General features: G+C 45.3%; 1 protein-coding gene across 1 annotated transcript in view; it reads left to right on the top strand.

The window, feature by feature from the left end:
• The window catches only part of cds1 (CDP-diacylglycerol synthase (phosphatidate cytidylyltransferase) 1), a 200,969-nt gene extending 180,882 nt beyond the window's left edge, over nt 1–20,087 (top strand). Inside the window, exon 13 of the mRNA XM_070871063.1 lies at nt 15,932–20,087. Coding sequence (XP_070727164.1) covers nt 15,932–16,064 — 133 coding nt within the window. The 3' untranslated portion in view covers nt 16,065–20,087. The remainder of the gene's footprint in view (nt 1–15,931) is intronic.
• Nucleotides 20,088–20,789: the final 702 nt, after the last annotated feature.

Genomic DNA, 20,789 nt, shown 5'->3' with positions numbered 1-20,789 from the left:
TATATAAACAGTCCTTTGTGAGTGTTGATGCACATCAATCTTTTCGAGGATTCAGCCAGCTCCTGTGTCATGTAGGCGGAGGTTAGGTCCAACTCGGTGAACGACTTCCCCCCTGATAACATTGCGAACAGGTCATCTGCCTTGGGTGCGGGTCCTGGTCCTGTAACGAGACTGTTGATCGTTACCCTGTAGTCTCTGCAGATTCTGACCGTGCCATCGCTTTTCAACATCGGAACAATTGGACTGGCCCACTCATTGAACTCGACTGGTGATATGATTCCCTCTCGTTGAAGTCTAACCAGTTCGATCTCGACTTTCTCCCTCATCGTATATGGAACCGCTTGAGCCTTGTGATGAACGGGCCTTGCATCGGGGACTTAGATGGATCTGCACCTTGGCGCCTGTGAAGTTGCCGATGCCTGGTTCAAATAGCAACGGCAACTTGCTCAGCACTTGGGCGCATGAGGCATCATCCACTGAAGATAGTGCTTTGATGTCGTCCCAGTTCCATCGAATCTTTCCCAGCCAGCTTCTGATGAATAGCGTTGGGCCATCGCCTTGTACAATCCACAGTGATAAATCATGCCCAGCTCCATCGTACGATACCTTAACTGCCACACTGCCAATGACTGGTATGAGCTCTTTGGTGTAGATGCGCAGCTTTGTCTGATTCGGGCTCAATTTGGGCCTTTGTGCCTTGTTGCTCCACAGTTTCTCAAAAACCTTCTGGCTCATAATTGACTGACTCGCTCCTGTGTCCAACTCCATTGATACCGGAATACCGTTCAATTTGACTTTCAGCATAATAGGAGGGCTCTTGGTGGTGAAGGTGTGTACCCCATATACTTCTTCCTCGGGTTGAGTTGCCTCTCTTGTTTGTTCTGCTTGATCCGCGCCAGATCGATCATCCTCTGCCGACTCTATGTGGTGAGTCGCAGCACTCTTGCACATTCGCTGGAGGTGTCCCATTGTTTCGCAGCCTTTACACACGTAGTACTTGAATCGACACTGATGGGCTCGATGATTACCTCCGCAGCACCAACATGGTGCTAATGGATTTGCATTCACGCCCATTGACGGACAGAGTCATCCTAGGTCTTGCAGCTGCAGATGTGTAGACCCTGCCATATGCAGTTCTGCCTGCTAGCGACGTTATTTTATGCACACTGCTTGCCGGTGAGCTTCGATGCTGGGAAGATATCTGGTATTATCGCTCGTGGATATGAATGCCTGGGTTTTCGTGATGGCCTTGCTCAGGTCTAGGGATTCGGCGGACAGCAGCTTGCGAAGAATGACCTTATGGCCAATACCAAGCACAAAAAAGTCCCGCAGCATTTCCCCCCAAAATCCAGCAAATTCGCAAGTTCCCGCAAGGCGTCTCAGGTCGGCGACATAACTCGCCACGTCCTGCCCTCGGAGCGGTGGTGCGTGTAGAAACTATACCTGGCCATTAAGATGCTCTCCTTTGTCTTGAGGTGTTCCCGAACCAGCGTACACAACTCTGTATATGTCTTCTCCGTTGGTTTCTCCGGTGCTAGTAGATTCTTGATGAGGTCATATATTGTGGACCCACACACAGTGAAGAGACTCACTCTGTGCTTGATCACTGTATCGTCCCAATCCAGCATGTTCTACAAATCTCAAATACCAACGGCAGCCATGACCGCGTGAAAGTTCGTAATCTGTTGCTCGTCTCCAATTGTTAAGTGTGGAAGAACTCCACATGATTGAGTACTGTGAGCCAAAACTGATGTGACCTTAGTCTCATTAATACAACTCCAGAGTACCTAAGCAGCAAGGCAGACAACCTTTTATACTCCCTTGCACGAAGTGTGCAGGTGACCCTTGGGCCTCCAACAGTTGCGCCCTCTGGTGGCAAGCCTTACACAGTTACAATGTTTACATACATAATATCACTCCCCACCCAAAGTCTTTGATACAAAATATTTACAAGTTGAGACGATCCGGGGCCCTACACACCCTGGTTGATCGTCTGAGTTCAAACTCTGGCATGGGTGAGTTGGTCGGACCATTGCTGCACTGCGGCGTGGCTGGTCTGACAGGACTGTTGGGAATGGTGGGTTTATCCTCTTGATTGACAGCGAGGTCGATTGCTGGTTGGGTGTGTGTTGGTGGATCGATGATGGTGATGTCCTCTTCAGGTTGTTCCTGGTTGTCAGTGAACCGCAGTTTGGTCTGATCCAAATGTTTTCTGCATGTTTGTCCATTCAGTAGTTTGACTATAAACACTCTATTCCCCTCCTTGGCCAAGACAGTGCCAGCAACCCATTTAGGACCATGACCGTAATTAAGGACAAACACAGAGTCGTTAACATCAATGTCACGCGATACAGCCGCGCGATCGTGATACATGTTTTGCCGGTGGCGCCGGGTTTCCACATGATCATTTAGATCCGGGTGGACTAGGGAGAGCCTGGTTTTGAGTGCTCTCTTCATTAATTCTGCAGGGGGAACGCTAGTGAGCGAGTGGGGTTGCGTCCGGTAGCTGAGCAAAACTCGAGATAAGAGGGTCTGCAAGGAACTTTCCTTCACGCGTTTCAAGCTCTGCTTGATAGTTTGGACTGTCCATTCCACTTGACCATTGGATGCGGGCTTAAACACGGCAGCCCTGACATGTTTAATGCCATTGCGGGTCATAAACTCATTGAATTCCGAACTGATGAAATACGGTCCATTGTCACTGACAAGGACGTCGAGCAAGCCATGGGTGGCGAACATAGCCCGGAGGCTTTCAATGGTGGCAGTGAATGTGCTGGATGACATGATTACGCATTCAATTCATTTAGAGTAAGCATCCACTACAACTAAAAACATCTTTCCGAGAAAGGGGCCAGCAAAATCTACGGTTTGGAGGGCCATGACCACAGACTCAATGGAGCCTCCCTTGATGCATTGCTCAGTCATGAGCACGTGTTGTACACGTGACTCTAAGTCCGAGTCAATGCCGGGCCACCAAACATGCGACCTGGCTATAGCCTTCATCATGACTATGCTATGGTGGGTATGTGTAGGTCGCGTGGAAACATTTCCCTGCCTTTTTTTGTCAAAACCATGCGATTACCCCATAAGAGACAATCCGACTGGATGGACATTTCATCTTTGCATCGATGAAACGGCTTAATTTCATCTTGCATTTCCCCGGAAACAGCCGACCAGCTCCCATTGAGGACGCAACTTTTTACAAGTGATAGCACATGATCCTGGCTGGTCCAGGTCCTGATCTGGCGAGCAGTGATGGGTGACCCCTCGCTCTCAAAAGCATCCATGACCAGAAGCAAGTCTGCGGACTGCGCCATTTCCACCCCGGTAGTGGGCAATGGTAGCCGACTGATGGCATCAGCACAGTTCTCCTTGCCTGTTCTGTGGCGGATAGCATAGTCATAGGCGGACAATGTTTGTGCCCATCTTTGGATGCGGGACGAAGCATTTGTGTTTATACCTTTGCTTTCTGAAAACAGCAAAATGAGCAGTTTGTGGTCGGTTTCAAGCTCAAACCGAAGTCTAAATAGGTATTGGTGCATTTTCTTAACCTCATATACACATGCTAATGCCTCTTTCTCGACCATACTGTAGGCTCTTTCAGCCTTAGACAGACCTCTAGATGCGTATGCAACGTGTTGAAGTTTACCCGATACATTGGTTTGCTGTAACACACAGTCGACCCTGTACGATGATGCATCACAAGCTAGCACTAATCGTTTACACGGGTCATACAGTACAAACAACTTATTAGAATAAAGTAGGTTTCTGGCCTTCTCAAAGGCTGTCTCTTGAGATTTACCCCAAACCCAGTCATCACCTTTACGTAGCAACATGTGCAACGGTTCCAGTAAAGTGCTTAACCCGGGTAGAAAGCTACCAATATCGTTGAGGAGTCCCAGGAACGAACGCAGCTCCGTCACATTCTGTGGTGTGGGTGCATTCTTGATGGCCTCTGTCTTTGAGTCCGTGGGTCTGATGCCGTCTGCTGCAATCTTTCTCCCCAAAAATTCGACCTCTGGTGCCAGGAAAACACACTTGAAGCGTTTCAGCCTGAGTCCCACTCTGTCTAGTCGACTTAGAACCTCTTCCAGTTGTGCAGGTGTTCGGTGGTGCCACAACCGGTGATCAGGATGTCGTCTTGAAACACAACGGTGCGCAGAACCAATTTCAGCAGACGCTCCATGTTCCTCTGGAAGATGGCAGTAGCTGAGCGAATCCCAAAAGGGCACCTGTGGTATATAAACAGTCCTTTGTGAGTGTTGATGCACATCAATCTTTTCGAGGATTCAGCCAGCTCCTGTGTCATGTAGGCGGAGGTTAGGTCCAACTCGGTGAACGACTTCCCCCCTGATAACATTGCGAACAGGTCATCTGCCTTGGGTGCGGGTCCTGGTCCTGTAACGAGACTGTTGATCGTTACCCTGTAGTCTCTGCAGATTCTGACCGTGCCATCGCTTTTCAACATCGGAACAATTGGACTGGCCCACTCATTGAACTCGACTGGTGATATGATTCCCTCTCGTTGAAGTCTAACCAGTTCGATCTCGACTTTCTCCCTCATCGTATATGGAACCGCTTGAGCCTTGTGATGAACGGGCCTTGCATCGGGGACTTAGATGGATCTGCACCTTGGCGCCTGTGAAGTTGCCGATGCCTGGTTCAAATAGCAACGGCAACTTGCTCAGCACTTGGGCGCATGAGGCATCATCCACTGAAGATAGTGCTTTGATGTCGTCCCAGTTCCATCGAATCTTTCCCAGCCAGCTTCTGATGAATAGCGTTGGGCCATCGCCTTGTACAATCCACAGTGATAAATCATGCCCAGCTCCATCGTACGATACCTTAACTGCCACACTGCCAATGACTGGTATGAGCTCTTTGGTGTAGATGCGCAGCTTTGTCTGATTCGGGCTCAATTTGGGCCTTTGTGCCTTGTTGCTCCACAGTTTCTCAAAAACCTTCTGGCTCATAATTGACTGACTCGCTCCTGTGTCCAACTCCATTGATACCGGAATACCGTTCAATTTGACTTTCAGCATAATAGGAGGGCTCTTGGTGGTGAAGGTGTGTACCCCATATACTTCTTCCTCGGGTTGAGTTGCCTCTCTTGTTTGTTCTGCTTGATCCGCGCCAGATCGATCATCCTCTGCCGACTCTATGTGGTGAGTCGCAGCACTCTTGCACATTCGCTGGAGGTGTCCCATTGTTTCGCAGCCTTTACACACGTAGTACTTGAATCGACACTGATGGGCTCGATGATTACCTCCGCAGCACCAACATGGTGCTAATGGATTTGCATTCACGCCCATTGACGGACAGAGTCATCCTAGGTCTTGCAGCTGCAGATGTGTAGACCCTGCCATATGCAGTTCTGCCTGCTAGCGACGTTATTTTATGCACACTGCTTGCCGGTGAGCTTCGATGCTGGGAAGATATCTGGTATTATCGCTCGTGGATATGAATGCCTGGGCTATCGTGATGGCCTTGCTCAGGTCTAGGGATTCGGCGGACAGCAGCTTGCGAAGAATGACCTTATGGCCAATACCAAGCACAAAAAAGTCCCGCAGCATTTCCCCCCAAAATCCAGCAAATTCGCAAGTTCCCGCAAGGCGTCTCAGGTCGGCGACATAACTCGCCACGTCCTGCCCTCGGAGCGGTGGTGCGTGTAGAAACTATACCTGGCCATTAAGATGCTCTCCTTTGTCTTGAGGTGTTCCCGAACCAGCGTACACAACTCTGTATATGTCTTCTCCGTTGGTTTCTCCGGTGCTAGTAGATTCTTGATGAGGTCATATATTGTGGACCCACACACAGTGAAGAGACTCACTCTGTGCTTGATCACTGTATCGTCCCAATCCAGCATGTTCTACAAATCTCAAATACCAACGGCAGCCATGACCGCGTGAAAGTTCGTAATCTGTTGCTCGTCTCCAATTGTTAAGTGTGGAAGAACTCCACATGATTGAGTACTGTGAGCCAAAACTGATGTGACCTTAGTCTCTTTAATACAACTCCAGAGTGCCTGAGCAGCATGGCAGTCAACCTTTTATACTCCCTTGCACGAGATGTGCAGGTGACCCTTGGGCCTCCAACAGTTGCGCCCTCTGGTGGCAAATCTTACAGTTACAATGTTTACAGACATAACAGTAATCACGTGTTTTAAAGATTTATAAATGGAACGAATATATAACTATCACTTCACCACTCTTCTGTTTAATTATACAATTATAGTCCTGCCAGTTTGTTTTGACTTGAAATTAAACCTGACATATGACTACTCTCCTAACTCAAAAGCATAGTTGCCTGCAGAGACTGATGGAACAGACGGATGGTGGTAGTGTGTGGAAATGCATATCATTTGAATGAAATATACCCTACAATATATGTGATCTATCTACCTTCATCTAAGCATTCTGCAACCAATGTAGGAGTAAACAAGAGTAGTACAATTTAGATGGGGAAGGACCCTGCCGAAAAGCTATAAGACTAGCTTCCAGGAATGACCTGTTGAGAGCATTATCATTTGCAGTGGTTAAAACGAAACAATAATCTACCTATCTGTGTTTAGCAGTCTTATATCTCTCGTGTCCATTGCATATTCATTGGGTGTGGGGAAGTATAGCACAAAACCAAAACTGCCCATCGCATTTTTAAAGTGTGGGACTTGAAAGGAGCCCTAGCAAAACTAAGCTCACCAAAGATCAGAGAGAAAACCTTCCAGTGACTGGAGGCATATCCGACACAAAGAAAGATGGTTGTGGCTGTCAGAGGCTAAGCATTGTGTGCCCTGGACGATACTGCAGGAGTTCCTCGGGGAAATGTCATGGTTCAACCAAATTCAGCTCCTTCATCATTGACCTTCCTTCCATTATAAGTGGGGCTGTTTGCTGACGATTCTGCTGCACTCAGCTCCATTTACAGCTGTTCCAATAATGAAGCAGCCCATATCACTTTACAGCAGGACCTGTATAACGTCTAAGTATGAGCTGACAACTGGCAGGTAACATTCACGCCACCTAAGTACATAATCTAGACTTACAATTCAGTACAGTACTGAGGAAATGCTGCACTGTTGGAGGTGCTGTCTTTCAGATGAGACACTAAATTGAGGCCCCGTCATCCCTCACTGGCCGACAATAAAGATCCCATGGCACTATTTCGAAGAATAGCAGCAGTGTTTTACCTAGTCTCCTGGCCAACATTTATCCCTCAACCAACATTCCTAAAACAGATTATCTGGTCATTTATCTCATTGCTATTTATGGAACTTTGTTTTGTGCAAATTGGCTGCTATTTATATTCCTACACAACAGTAGCTGCACTTCAGAAGTACTTCATTGGCTGTAAAGTGCTTTGGAACATCCTGAGGTCATGAAAGGCATTATATAAATGCAAGTCTTTTTAGAGGCACTAATTAGAATGGAGTGACATGATGTTGTAGCTTTAAAGGAAAATTGGCTTTAGCTGGGACGAGATTAGCAACTAAATAACTAAATAGCTATACATTTTTGAGAGAGATGAGGAAGGAAAAAGAGAATAGCCTTCTTAATGACACGATTACAGCCATGGAAAGGAAAGTGTTAATGCCTGTGCTTAGACAGAGTGTGAGTTGAGTTATGAGATAATAAAGGATGTGTTGAGTAAATAAGTTATGTTAAACATGTATAGAATCTTGGTTAGACCACACTTACAGTACTGTGCACAGTTCTGGTCTCCATATTATCAAAAGGATATAGAGGTGCGAGAGAAGGGTCCAAAAAAGATTTGCAAGGATGATACCAGAACTGAGAGGTTAGACCTATTGGGGAAAAAACTGAACAGGCTGGGGCTCTTTTCTCGAGAAAAGAGAAGACTGAGGGGTGACCTTAAAGATGTCTTTAAGATTCTGTAGGAGTTTGATAGGGTAGACATAGAGAAGGTGTTTCTACTCTGGGGAGACCAAAACTTGGGGCCATAAATATAAATAGAAAGTTATGCTGATGGGGTTAGATTAGAGGGGTGGGAGGAGGTTCGTGTGGAGCATAAACACCTGCATGGACCAGTTGGGTCATATGGTCTGTTCCTATGCTGTACATTCCATGCAATTCAATGCAATTGCTGGTAATGACCATCTTGAACAAGAAAAAGCCTAACCACCTTCCATTGACCTTAAGCACCACCATTGCCAAGTCTTGCACCAGCAACATCGTGAGGTTCACCACTGATCACTTTCTTGGGTGAGAGCAGCTCCAACAACACTCGAAACTCCACACCATTCAAGACAAAGCAGCCCGCTTGGTCAGAACCCCATTCACCGCCTTAAACATTCGCTCCCTCCACCACCGGCGCACCGTGTCTGCAGTGTGGGCCCTAAGCTCTGGAACTCCCTCCCTAAACCTCTCCACCTCTCTGACGCTCCTTAAAATCCTACCTCTTTGACCAAGCTTTTGGCCATCTGCCGTAATTTCTTCTTATGTGGCTTGGTGTCAAATTTATCTGTTTTGTCTTACTCCTGCGACCTCTACCACCTAGAGGGATAAGGGCAGCAGGCGCATGGGAACACCATCATCTCTAAGTTCCCCTTCAAGTCATGCACCATCCTGACTTGGAAATATATTGCCGTTCCTTCATTATCGCGAGGTCAAAAATCCTAGAACTCTCTACCTAACAGCACTGTGGGAGTACATTGACCTCATGAACAGCAACGGGTTCAAGAAGGAGGCTCACCAGTACCTTCTCAAGTGTAACTAGGGATGGGCAATAAATGCCGACCTTGCCAGTGATGCCCACATCCTGCAAATGAATTTTTTAAAAAAGCTTAACTGGAATAGTCATATCAACACCGTGCTGCAAGAACAGGACAGAGGCTGGGTAGTCCGCGATGAAGGCTATCTCCTCATAACATAAGAATTAGGAGCAGGAGTAGGCCATACGGCCCCTCGATATAAATAATCCCATGGCACAAAACACAGGGGAGTTCTGGCCAAGATTTATCCTTCAACCAAGATTACTAAAACAGATATCTGGTCAATTATCTCATTGCTATTTTTGAGACCTTGCTGCCATGTTTCCTTACATTACAACAGTGACTACATTCCTAAAATAATTCTGTGGTGTATGAATAAAGAGTCTGACTGGATACTGTGAGCTCAAAGTAAAGTGTGACCTTAGTCTTTTATTGCAGGTCTCCACAGTGCCTCTCCAGCCTGTGAGGCCTCCCTAAGTACCTGTGCTCCCAAGGAATTGTGGGATCCCTTGGGACTCCAGGGGATGAGCCTTCTGGTGGCTGTACAAGGTATATACAAGTTGACATACATAACAACACTCCGCCCCCCCACCCCCAAAGGCAACAGTGTAACTATTTACAAGATGAGTCGATCTGGGGCCTTTCTTTCCCTGGTTGATCGTCTCGGTGTAAATGCTGGTTTCGGTGAATTGTTTGTTGGGCCCTCGCTGGGCTGCTGTGCAGCTAGCCTTACTGGGCTGCCTGGTGTGGTGAATCCTGCTGGGCTGCTGCGGGTGATGGGTTCTGCTTCGTGGCCAACCGCGGTGTCGGTTGCCACTGGTGTGTATGTTGGGGGGGGTCAAAGAGGTAGGGTCCAAAGAGGGTTGCTCAGGATAGTCCGTGAATCTGAGTTTGATTTGGTCCAAGTGTTTCCGGTGAATGAGTCCATTTGAAAGTTTGACCCGAAACACCCTGCTCCCCTCTTTGGCCACAATAGTGCCGGGAAGCCACTTGGGATCTTGTCCATAATTCAATACAAATACAGGATCTTGATTTCAATTTCGCATGACACATTTGCACTATCCTGATATGTACTTTGTTGAAGCCGCCTGCTCTCTACCTGTTCATGTAGATCAGGGTGAACTAACGAGAACCTTGCCTTAAGTGCCCTTTTCATGAGCAGTTCATGAGGTGGAATCCCAGTGAGCGAGTGGGGTCTTGTGCGGTAGCTAAGCAGAACTCGGGATAGGCGAGTCTGCAGTGAGCCTTCAGTTACCCTCTTCAAGGTCTGCTTGATAGTTTGCACTGCTCTCTCTGCCTGACCATTGGATGCTGGTTTGAACGGGGTAGATATGACATGTTTGATCCCGTTACGGGTCATGAACTCTTTGATCTCGGCACTGGTAAAACATAGTCCGTTGTCACTCACAAGGACATCAGGTAGTCCGTGCGTGGCAAACATGGCCCGCAGGCTTTCAGTGGTGGCAGCGGACATGCTTGCCGACATTATCTCACAATCAATCCATTTGGAGTACGCATCTACAACCACAAGGAATATTTTACCCAAAAACGGGATAGTCGACATGGACCCTGGACCACGGTTTGCAGGGCCAAGACCATAAACTTAGTGGCGTCTCCCTGGGTGCATTGCTTAACTGCGAGCATGTGTTACATCTGTGCATGCAGGACTCTTAAGTCCGCATCGATACCAGGCCACCACATGTGGGATATGGCTATCGATTTCATCATTACGATGCCTGGGTGGGTACTGTGGAGGTCACTGATGAAAGTGTCCCTGCCCTTATTGGGGACCACTACCCAATTACCCCACAGAAGACAGTCTGCCTGTATAGACATTTCATCTTTGCACCGCTGGTACAGCTTTATCTCTTCCTGCACATCCACTGGGACACTGGACCAGCTCCTGTGAAGCACACAATTTTTTACTAGGGACAGTAAGAGGTCTTGGCTCGTCCAGGTTCTAATCTGTTAGGCTGTGACGGATAATTGCTCACTCTCAAAAGCTTCCATAACCGTGACTAAATCTGCGGGCTGCGCCATTTCCACCCCTGTGGTAGGCAATGGCAGCCTACTGAGAGCATCGGCACAGTTTTCTGTGCCTGGCATGTGGCGGATGGCGTAGTTGTATACGGACAACGTGAGCGCCCATCTCTGGATGCGAGCCGATGCATTTGTATTTATCCCCTTACTCTCGGAAAACAGGGATATTAGTGGCTTATGGTTAGTTTCCAATTCAAATTTTAGCCCAAACAGATATTGATGCATTTTCTTTACCCCATAGACACACACTATCACTTCTTTTTCAATCATGCTGTAGGTTCTCTCAGCCATAGACATACTTCTGGATGCATAAGCAGCCGGTTGCAATTTCCCAGATTCATGAACTTGTTGCAATACACATCCGACGCCATACGACGACGCATTACATGGATCGTACAACACAAGCATAACAATTTTCTAGCTTTTACAAAGGCATTTTCTTGGCTTTTGCCCCATACACATTTGTCTCCTTTACGCAGTAAGGTGTGCAGTGGTTCTAACAGTGTGCTGAGACCCGGTAAGAAGTTACCAAAATAGTTCAGGAGTCCTAGAAACGACCGCAGCTCCGTCACGTTCTGTGGCCTCGGTACGTTCTCGATTGCCTCGTCTTCGAATCGGTGGGCCTGATGCCGTCCGCCGCGATTCTTCTCCCTAGGAACTCCACTTCAGGCGCCAGGAAAACGCACTTCGAGCGTTTTAACCTGAGCCCCACGTGGTTGAGTCGATTAAGAACCTTCTCCAGGTTCTGCAGATGCTCGACTGTGTCCCGACCTGTAACCAAGATGTCGCCCTGGAAGACCACCGTGCGCGGGACCGACTTCAGTAAGCTTTCCATATCGCCGCAGCTGACCGAGTTCCAAACTCGGGCATCTGTTATAAATGAAGAGAGCTTTGTGCGTGTTGATGCAGGTGAGGCCCTTCGATGATTCCTCCAGCTCCTGCGTCATGTAGGCCGATGTCAAGTCCAGCTTCGTGAACGTCTTTCCTCCCGCCAGCGTAGCAAAAAGGTCGTCAGCCAGTGGGTATTGATCCTGCAGGGAGAAACGATTGATAGTTACTTTGTAATCACCACAGATTCTGACGGTGCCATCTCGCTTGAGGACTGGAACAATCGGACTGGCCCACTCGTTGAATTCGATCGGCGAAATGATGCCCTCTCGTTGCAGCCGGTCCAGCTAGATCTCTACCCTTTCTCTCATTATGTATGGTACTTCTCTCGTCTTGTGATGGATGGGTCGCGCCCCCGGAATTAGGTGGATCTGCACTTTTGCTCCTTGGAACTTCCCGATGCCTGGTTCAAACAGAGAAGGGAACTTGTTTAAGTCCTGGGCACACGAAGTGTCGTTAGCGGACGAGAGCGCTCAGACGTCGTCCCAGTTCCAGCGTATCTTTCCCAGCCAGCTCCTGCCGAGCAGCGTGGGACCATCGCTTGGTACCATCCAGAGCGGTAGCTTGTGCATCGCTCCATCGTAGGAGACCTTTACAGTAGCACTGTCGATTACGGGAATCAGTTCCTTTGTGTAAGTTCTCAGTTTAGTGCGAATGAGAGTCAAGACTGGTTAAGGCCTTGCTGCACCACAATTTATCGAAAGTCTTTTTGCTCATAATGGACTGGCTCGCGCCCGTGTCCAGCTCCATTGACACCAGGAGTCCATTTAATTCAACCTTCAGCATTATCGGGGGACACTTTGTGGTAAATGTGTGCACCCCATATACCTCTGCCTCCTCGGTCTGAGGCTCTGGTTCGTCATGATCCGCCGTGGATCTGTCCTCCTCTGCAACATGGTGGTTTTCAGGATTAACAGAGTTTGCAGCTCGCCTCCACATATGTTGGAGGTGTCCCATTGTTCCACAGCACTTGCAAACGTACCCTTTGAAGTGGCATGAATGGAAACGATGATCACCCCCGCAGCGCCAACAAGGTGTTAATGGCTTTGCATTCATCACCCTTGATGTGGACTCTGAGACATTTGCAGACGTGCAGCTGCGATGCGATTTGAAAACAACATCACTTTGTTCACAGTACTTGTAGCAGCACTCGTGTGCTGAGAGATTTGCTTAGTATTGGCAATGAACGCCTGGGCTTTCGCTATGACCTTACTCAAGGTTGGAGTCTCTACAGTCAAAAGTTTGCGAAGTATCGTTTCGTGGCCAATGCCAAGTACGAAAATGTCTCTGAGCATGTGCTCCAAATGTCCTTCAAATTCGCAATGTCCTGCGAGGCGTCTTAGCTCGGCGACATAACTCGCCACTTCCTGGCCTTCAGACCTTTTGTAGGTGTAGAACCGGTACCTCGCCATCAGAACGATTTCCTTCGGGTTCAGATGCTCCCGGACCAGTGTGCACAAATCATCGTACGATTTCTCCGTGGGTTTCGCTGGAATTAGCAGATTTTTCATGAGGCCATACATTGGTGCCCCGCAGACGGTGAGGAGAATCGGCCTTCGTTTGGTAGCGTTCGCTTCTCCTCCCAGCTCGTTAGCCGCGGAGATCGCTCCAGGAAGGTTTCCCAATCATCTCCCTCCGAGAATTTCTCCAGAATGCCCACTGTTCTCTACATCGTTAGGTTCGTCATCTGTATCTCGTCGCCAGTTATATATGAATAAAAAGTCTAACTGGATACTGTGAGTTCAAAGTAAAGTGTGACCTTTAGTCTTTTATTGCAGGTCTCCAGAGTGCCTCTCCAGCCTATGAGGCCTCCTTAAGTACCTGTGCTCCCAAGGTATATACAAGTTTACATATATAACAAATTCATTGATTGTGAAGCACTGTGGGACATCCTGAGATTGTTCAAGGTGCTACATAAATGCAAGTCTGCTCTTTCCTCCCTCCCTTCTTTCATTCCTTCCTTCCTCCTCAGTGTAAATGGGGATGGGCAATAAATGTGGTCTTGTCACTTCGCCCACATCCCGAGAACAAATTTTTTTTAAACTGTCCATCACGATTGCATGTGTCCATTGACTAAAAATTGTTCAATAGGATATCATGCTCAGAAAATATCAAAAACCATTTAACTCAGGCATATTTAAAGCTGATTGCTTTAAATATGCATAAACAACTCCCAACCCTCTCTAAAATAAAGTGAAAACTAGCTAGATTTAAATAGCTGCTAATAAACTACCAGCAACAATCACAAAAACAACCAATCAAATGATTCAAGCATTTTCGAACTTTTCATTTTTTGAACCATTTGACAATATAGGCATAAAAAAATTATACGCATCACACATTATTCTTGAGGAAATAATTAAACAAGCTCAAAATTGCCTATTTTATTGCAACTTTCTTTCCCATATACTGCAGCTTATGTTCTACTCCATTTCCAGAGCTTGTGTTCTTTACCTTGGATTTCCTACTGTCTCCCAGTCATAGGCATGCTTAACTTTATTTTGTAGTTTGCAGCTTAATACAATTAGGAGACTGTAATAATACATCCAGCAAGGGAAATAATTTTTAAAAATCAGGAATTCTTGCAGCCTAAGTTTATTTCTGAATTCCCTGCTGCTGAAAGAAAAAGTCAAGCTGTAAGGCCCAAGTTTCCACATGATTCGCGCCTGATTTTTAGGAGCAACTGGTGGAGAACGGACTATTTTAGAAATGGCAATTCTCCACATTTTTTTTTCTGCAGTTCTAGTCAGGTAGAACAGTTCTAGTTTAGAACAGAATTTTTTCTTCAAAAGGGGGCGTGTCCGGCCACTGACGCCTGATTTGAAAGTTTCCACAGTGAAAATGTACTCCAAACTAAAGTAGAATGGAGCCAGTGAAGATTTTTGTAGAACTGAAAAAACCTGTTCTACACATTAAAAAATCAGGCGCAGGTTACAAATTAGGCGTCCAGAACGAGGTGGGGGGGAGGGGAGGGGAAGGGAACTCATTAAATTCGACAATAAATCCTTATTTATACTTCTACAAATATTATACAAATAAATCCAACCTGAATAAACATTTATAAGCCACGAAAAGATTAAATAAACCATCTTCATACCTGTGTGAAAGTGCTTCAGCCAGGGAGAATTCTGCAGCCGTTCGTGCCGCGGAGCGGGAGGGAGAGAGAGAGGGAGAGGGAGGGAGAGAGTGGGGGGAGAGAGGGGGGGAGGGGGGAGGGGGGGGAGGGGGAGAGAGAGAGGGGGAGAGAGAGAGGGGGAGAGAGAGAGGGGGAGAGAGAGAGGGGGAGGAGAGGGGGGGGAGAAAGAGTGGGGGGGGGAAGAGAGTGGGGGAGGGGAAGAGAGGAGAGAGAGAGGGGGGGGGGAGAGAGGGGGGGAAGAGAGTGGGGGAGGGGAAGAGAGGAGAGAGAGAGGGGGGGGGAGAGAGGGGGGGGAGAGAGGAGGGGGGGGAGAGGAGGGAGAGAGGGGGGAAGGGGGGGTGAGAGAGAGAGGGGGAGGGGGGGAGAGAGAGAGAGGGGGGAGAGAGAGAGAGGGGGGGAGGGGGGAGAGAGAGAGAGGGAGGGGAGGGAGAGAGAGAGGGGTGGGCGTCGGGTCGGGGAACAGGAGCGCGGGTCGGGTCAGTCGGGGGGGGGGAGCGGGTCTCGGGTCGTCGGGGGGGGGGGGGGTGTCGGGTCGGGTCTGGTCGGCGGGCGGGGGTGGCGGTGGGGGGGGGGTGGGAGCGAGTGTCGGGTCTGGTCAGGCGGGGAGCAGGAGCTGGCCGTGGGAGGAGCCCCAGTGAGGCCATTGGGCCAGGGCTAGTGGCTGCGTTCTTTCGGCCCCTCCCACACAGTTCGGCACCTGGAGCTACTGCACTTGCGTGCCGACTGTAGCACGCATGTGCAGAGGTCCCGGCACTGTTTTCAGCGTCGGGACCTGGCTCCGCCCCCCCCATAGCTCGTGCTGACTGCGCCAAGGGCCAGAGGACCTGTAAGTAGGTGCAGACTACCGAGGATTTTTTTAGGCGCGAAAAACGGGCGCCCAGCTCGGAGGGGTGCCCGTTTTTTTTCTTGTGGAAACTTGGGCCCTATATTTCAGCAATGCTGCCTCCTGTAGCACAACTCCGAAGCGGAGGAAGGCAGAAAGGGAATAGACAACACAATCTCATCCTCCTTCCTCCCCTTCCCTCTCCTGAGTAATCCAAATTAGTATTTTGAAAACAAAATTATAATGCAATTTTTTATACATATATATATTAGTAGTGTATGAGGCTAATGTTTTGTTTCATTTTGGTCTTTTGCAGAGGTCCAAGTCCCAGCAAAGTCTTACAGCAACTGTTAATACTTCAACCAGAACAGCAGCTATATATCTACAACATCCTGAAAGCTCATTTAATAGAGAAAGGGACGCTTCAGCCAGCAATAAGTGAGCAGTAGCACCCTGACACCTTTTCTCCATCAGAGTGCTGAAAACTGCACGAGTCCAAGACGTTTGGAATTCCTGAAGTACACAGTTTAAGGTTATTCATGCTAGTCACGATGCCCAGCACCTCTGTGGCTCAGACTACTTATACTCTGTAATGCTTTAACCTGCCAATAACAATGCAGGTACAGAGTCATATAATTGGCAGTCTTTAGATTTAAATATACCCAGTAATATAATCAAAATTAAATATCCTGCTATTAAATTAAATATTTGATCCAAACTAAATTCTTCATTGTTAATGTAACATGTTACCAATTTATAATCTTTACAATTTTGACTGTTGGGGCTGAACTTGAATGTATTATGCAGGGACTGATACTAATTTCAGTATCTGTACCATAGTATCAGGAATACATGATACAGATATTTTCACTCCTTTTGAGCATGAACAACTCTATTGGGAAAGTTGTAGACACTTCTATGGTCTAGTAATGTAACTGCATCAGAATTTATACTTGTAGCAATGGTATTAATATCGGGTAGCTTTAAAATGTAAATTATTTTTAATGGCTGCAGAATAGAGTATTGGTCAACTCTAGTCGGTTCTACTGCAAGATGTGAGGAAATTCAACTGCAGTATGTGTTTTGGAATGAGACTTACAGTACAACTTTTATATTTAAAAAAAAAAGCTTGAATGTTTTTGCAACATGGCACTAAGTGTATATAATCTAAGTATATATATATATATATATATATATATATAAATGTAGTTGCAAGTATGTAACAATTTGTAATCATTTATAAACTTGAATGTATTTAAGAAATTGAAGAACAATTTAAATTTGGATTGTGCTGTAAAGTTGAGAAGATTTTTAATTTTATATCGCATGTATAAATTTGCCAAGTAATAGATGCAGGTGAATATTCACAATGTGAAACTGGAATGTACAAAATAAGGAATGTTTCTGTGATCCAGTGCTTCCAGGGGAGAAACCGTGCACATGGGGTGCATGAGTTGCAGATATGGCTACAACATTATAGCCCTGATTCTCTGACCCGCGACTCCCCGCTGATAGAATGGAACCACCGAGTCACCCTATAGTGAACTACTGAAGTAGTGTGCCTTTTGAAAACCAAGCATTTTTGTGCTGACTCTACTAAAATATATTGCAGAATAATCTGTGAAATGTATATTTGGACCACCATTGACTGTTTGTTTATTTAGTTTATAGTACTTCAGCAAGGCAGTATACCTTTCATTGATCTACCTAGGCTGCAATATAAAAGTATGCAGAATGTGTTTACTGTATAATGCAACTCTGTTAAACTCTATTAATTATTAATCCTCATTGAATTATGAAGGAAACTCTGGTGGCTCAGTTATTTTTGAAAGTTTCTTTCCTTAGTTTTATTGATAGTGTTATATCATTGCAGAGTTTCTCAATTGTTTGTTTTTCTATGAAGTCTGTTCACATTATGCAGGTTTTAAATCTTTGCACAGTAAAAGATGATGTGCTGCGGCAACAGAAATATAAATTGCTGTCATTCAGAAGGCATTTAGCTTGAACCCCACTACATGAGGCTCGAAAGCACTGATGCAAATTGCATGTTTTTAAGATCTCGATTTAAAAAATAAAGTAGAGATCAGTTATTCTTGTATAAATAGTGTATGTAATTGTCTAAAATAATTTAAGAACTTTTGCAAGTTGTCTAAAAAAGTTGAGCTACTTTAAATCAGGGTTGAGAAACTTTGCTTAATGGCGATAATCTAACAAATGAGGTGAGTATTTCCATCAGGGTGGATTAACAGGCGTCCATTACACTTTTAGGAACGTAGACCACTCGGCCCCTTGAGCCTGTTCCGCCGTTCAATTAGATTGTGGCTGATCTGAATCTTAACTCCACCTACACACCTTGGTTCCGTAACCCTTAATATCCATGCGTAACAAAAATCTAGCCTCAATAGCTTTTTGCGGGAATTCAAGATTTCCATTATCCTTTGTGTAAAGAGATGCTTCCTGACATCCCCCTGAATAACCTAGCTCTCAATTTAAGGTTATGCACCCTTGTTCTGGCTTCTCCCACCAGAGGAAATAGTTTCTCTCTATCTTTTCTATCGACTCCTTTGATCAGCTTAAACACCTCAATTAGATCACCTCTTAATCTTCTATATTCAAGGGAAATCTAACACATTTTTAAAAAGACCTGTTTTTCTCGCACTGCAACAGCTTCTGGACAGTTTATCTACTTCTGGAACTTTTATGGCAATGTAAACACTTTTTTTCTTCTGGGGATTAAGTATTTCTTCACTTTTTAAAAAATGGGATCTTGTGAGAACGCTAGCAAATCAATCAGTTTATATTTAATTTTTGATCCTTTTAAGCACCGAAAGAGATGCAGCAAATTCATGGTTTATTTTATATACACTTATCAAGGCAGCTTCTATATTACTTTAATGAAGTCAGCTAACAATGATTGTGACTTTTTGAGGTGAAAAAAGCAACAAATGGAATTCTGAAGTAAAAACAGGAGTTGCTAGAAATACACATCACTGAAAAGAGAAAATATAAACATTTTGGTTAGAGAACATTCATCAGTATTGTCGATTGTAAACAAAATTGGACACTGATGAGACTCTGTGTAAAGACACCAATGGAAGGCCAAGTTAACTTGTTGGCTCATTTGTTAAAGGTATCATGAAGGCAATAAGAATCCTAAAGTTGGCATTGGTTTCACTGGCTCACGGGTGAAGAATAGTCATTTGAATGGGGGTAACAGGAGGCTCGGTGCCTGCGTAACTACCTCAGGAGAACAGGATAAGAATATTTAGCTAAAAAGCTAGTTAATGTGTAGAAGCTCTTTGTGTATGTGTAATTGCTAAGTTGGGATGTCATCCACCTTTTAGGGAGATGTTGGACATGCACGGTTCTTGAAATCACCTTTTCCATGTGCCACTATGTTGGTTTATAGGGAAGTTCACAATCTTTTGGTTGAGATGTTAACCAAGTCTTCCTCCTCAGGTGAATGTAAAAGAAGAGCAGGGGACTTTTCCTGGTGTACTGACCAACATTAATTGCTCAGCTAAGCCTGCTAAAACAAATTATTTGGTCATTTATCTCAGCGTTGTTTGTGGTACTTTGCTGCGTGTAATGGCTGTGAAGAGCTTTGGAACATCTTGAGGATGAAACGGTGCTATATGAATGTCTTCAATGCAATAGATGAGATAGCTGTTGTGATACAAATTTTTGCAGTTGAGTTTTGTAGAACCATGTTAATTTTTGTGGAGTCATTTCCGGTGAGTCTTGACAAAATATTAGTAAGTACATCAGAGGAACTTTCTGACTTCATCCTGACAGGCAACCTTACCTGGTGGGAGCACATATTGGAAATTTGAGTGTTCACAATGCATACTTTTTCAATATATACTGCCAGTGGGTGAGGTTCCCCAGCAAAGTTGGAAAATTAGCCCCCTGATATACACATATGCACAAGCGGCCGAATCTGAAGTGACTTGTTCGAGGACCATCATTTCAGACCTAGCATAAAGCAACTCCATCTAATTGCTTAGAAAAAGTTCTAGTTCCAGCAATATCTCAGTGCAGGGGCTTGTGAATTGAGGCCTATAGCAGCATGTTTGCTGAGGACTACAGACAAACAAGCTATGAATGTTTGTTGGATTGTGTTGTGAATACCACCACTGTGTACAAACACCAGTAAAAAGAATGACCACGTACCCGTACTATAGTAGCCAATTAGCTGTTTAAAGGTTTAAACATTGCACCAAAACGGCAAATATTTCACTTTTTGTGTAAAATATAAATTTTGCACAGTGACTAAATAGCACAATCTTAATTTACCAAAGAAAAATATAATGCATTCCTAGTGCAACATTTAAAAATTGATTCTTGCACCTATTAAAACCCATATCTGTAGCTCAGCTATTCTCAGTCAAATCTATTACAATTGTCTATTTGTGTTGTCCAGATTGGTGAACCTGCATTTGATTTTAAGTATTTCTGTATGCATGTTTATAAATTCAGTAAAAAAAAAAATTCTATTTAAAACTTTATGGAAATTATTATTTTGATGCATTTTGCTTGTTTCTTTTGGGTGAGGATTGTTTCAGTGCACCATGTTTAAATTCTATTATAACTTTTGTGCCCTACATAAGACTTCTATTCTGCTGTAACAAAATCTTGTTTCTAGACTTTTTGAAGGAATTTGCACATATATTGAGACACTGGCTATCCAGTTGGAAAGTGTGTTTGAACAGGATCAGGCTTAGCTGTGAAAACTCATTAAAGAGCTGTTGAAAAGTACATAGGATTATATAGAAATTAAAGCACAAAAACAGGCTATTCCCACCCTACTTCATCTAACCCTTTCAGCATAACCTCTGTTCCGTTCTCCCTCCATGTACTTAATCTAGTTTCCCCTTAAATGCTATTCACCTTGTAGCAAGTTCCACATTCTGACCATTTTTCTGGGTAAAGATGTTTCTCCTGAATTCCTTATTGGATTTATTAGGGTCTATCTTGTATTTGTGACCCCTAGTTTTGAACTCCCCACAAGTGGAAATGTCTTTCTATGACTACCCTATCAAATCTCTTCATAATTTTAAAGACCTCTATTAGGTCTTCCCTCAACCTCTCTTCTACAGAAAAGAGCCCAGTCTGTTCAGACTTTCCTGATCGTTATAATTTGCCAGTTTTGGTATCATCCTTGTAAATCTTTT

Source organism: Pristiophorus japonicus, chromosome 2 (assembly GCF_044704955.1).
Source record: "Pristiophorus japonicus isolate sPriJap1 chromosome 2, sPriJap1.hap1, whole genome shotgun sequence".
Lineage (NCBI taxonomy): Eukaryota > Metazoa > Chordata > Chondrichthyes > Pristiophoridae > Pristiophorus > Pristiophorus japonicus.
Note: the sequence above shows the minus strand (reverse complement) of the source record. Positions and strands in the feature narration are given on the sequence as shown.